General features: G+C 57.9%; 1 protein-coding gene across 1 annotated transcript in view; it reads left to right on the top strand.

The window, feature by feature from the left end:
• Nucleotides 1–253: 253 nt before the first annotated feature.
• The window catches only part of WNT9B (wingless-type MMTV integration site family, member 9B), a gene marked incomplete at its 5' end in the record, with an annotated part of 4,438 nt that continues 4,192 nt past the window's right edge, over nucleotides 254–499 (top strand). The window contains one exon of the mRNA XM_009080469.1: nucleotides 254–499. This exon is cut by the window's right edge and continues 2 nt beyond it. Within this exon, the coding sequence (XP_009078717.1) occupies nucleotides 254–499 (246 nt within the window).

Raw genomic sequence — 499 nt, 5'->3', positions numbered from 1 at the left:
CAGAAGATATTCTGGACCAGAATATCCTTGTCTATGATCCCCTTTTCCATGACTGCTGTCTGAGAATTTTCATGGAATCCTAGACAGGATTGGGTTGGAAGGGACCTTTAAAGACCATTCCAACCCCTTGCCATGGGCAGGGACACTTTCCATGGCTGCTCAGACCAGGTTGCTCAGAGCTCCTGTCCAACCTGACCCAGAACATTCCCAGGGATCTCTGATATAACTCACAGCTTTTCCTGCTTCCTTTCAGCCTGACGGGGAAGGAGGCTCTGACCCACTTCCCGTCCCTGGGGCCGTCGCCGAGCTCGGGGCAGGGGAAGGGGCACGTGAAGCAGTGTGACCTGCTGAAGCTGTCACGCAAGCAGAAGAGGCTGTGCCGGCGGGAGCCAGGCCTGGCCGACACCCTGCGCGATGCCATTCGCCTCGGCATCCTCGAGTGCCAGTTCCAGTTCCGCTCCGAGCGCTGGAACTGCAGCCTGGAGGGCAGAACCAGCCT

This window comes from Acanthisitta chloris, unplaced genomic scaffold (genome assembly GCF_000695815.1).
Source record: "Acanthisitta chloris isolate BGI_N310 unplaced genomic scaffold, ASM69581v1 scaffold33268, whole genome shotgun sequence".
Lineage (NCBI taxonomy): Eukaryota > Metazoa > Chordata > Aves > Passeriformes > Acanthisittidae > Acanthisitta > Acanthisitta chloris.
The sequence above is the reverse complement of the archived record's forward strand: the minus strand, read 5'-3'. Positions and strand labels throughout refer to the sequence as shown.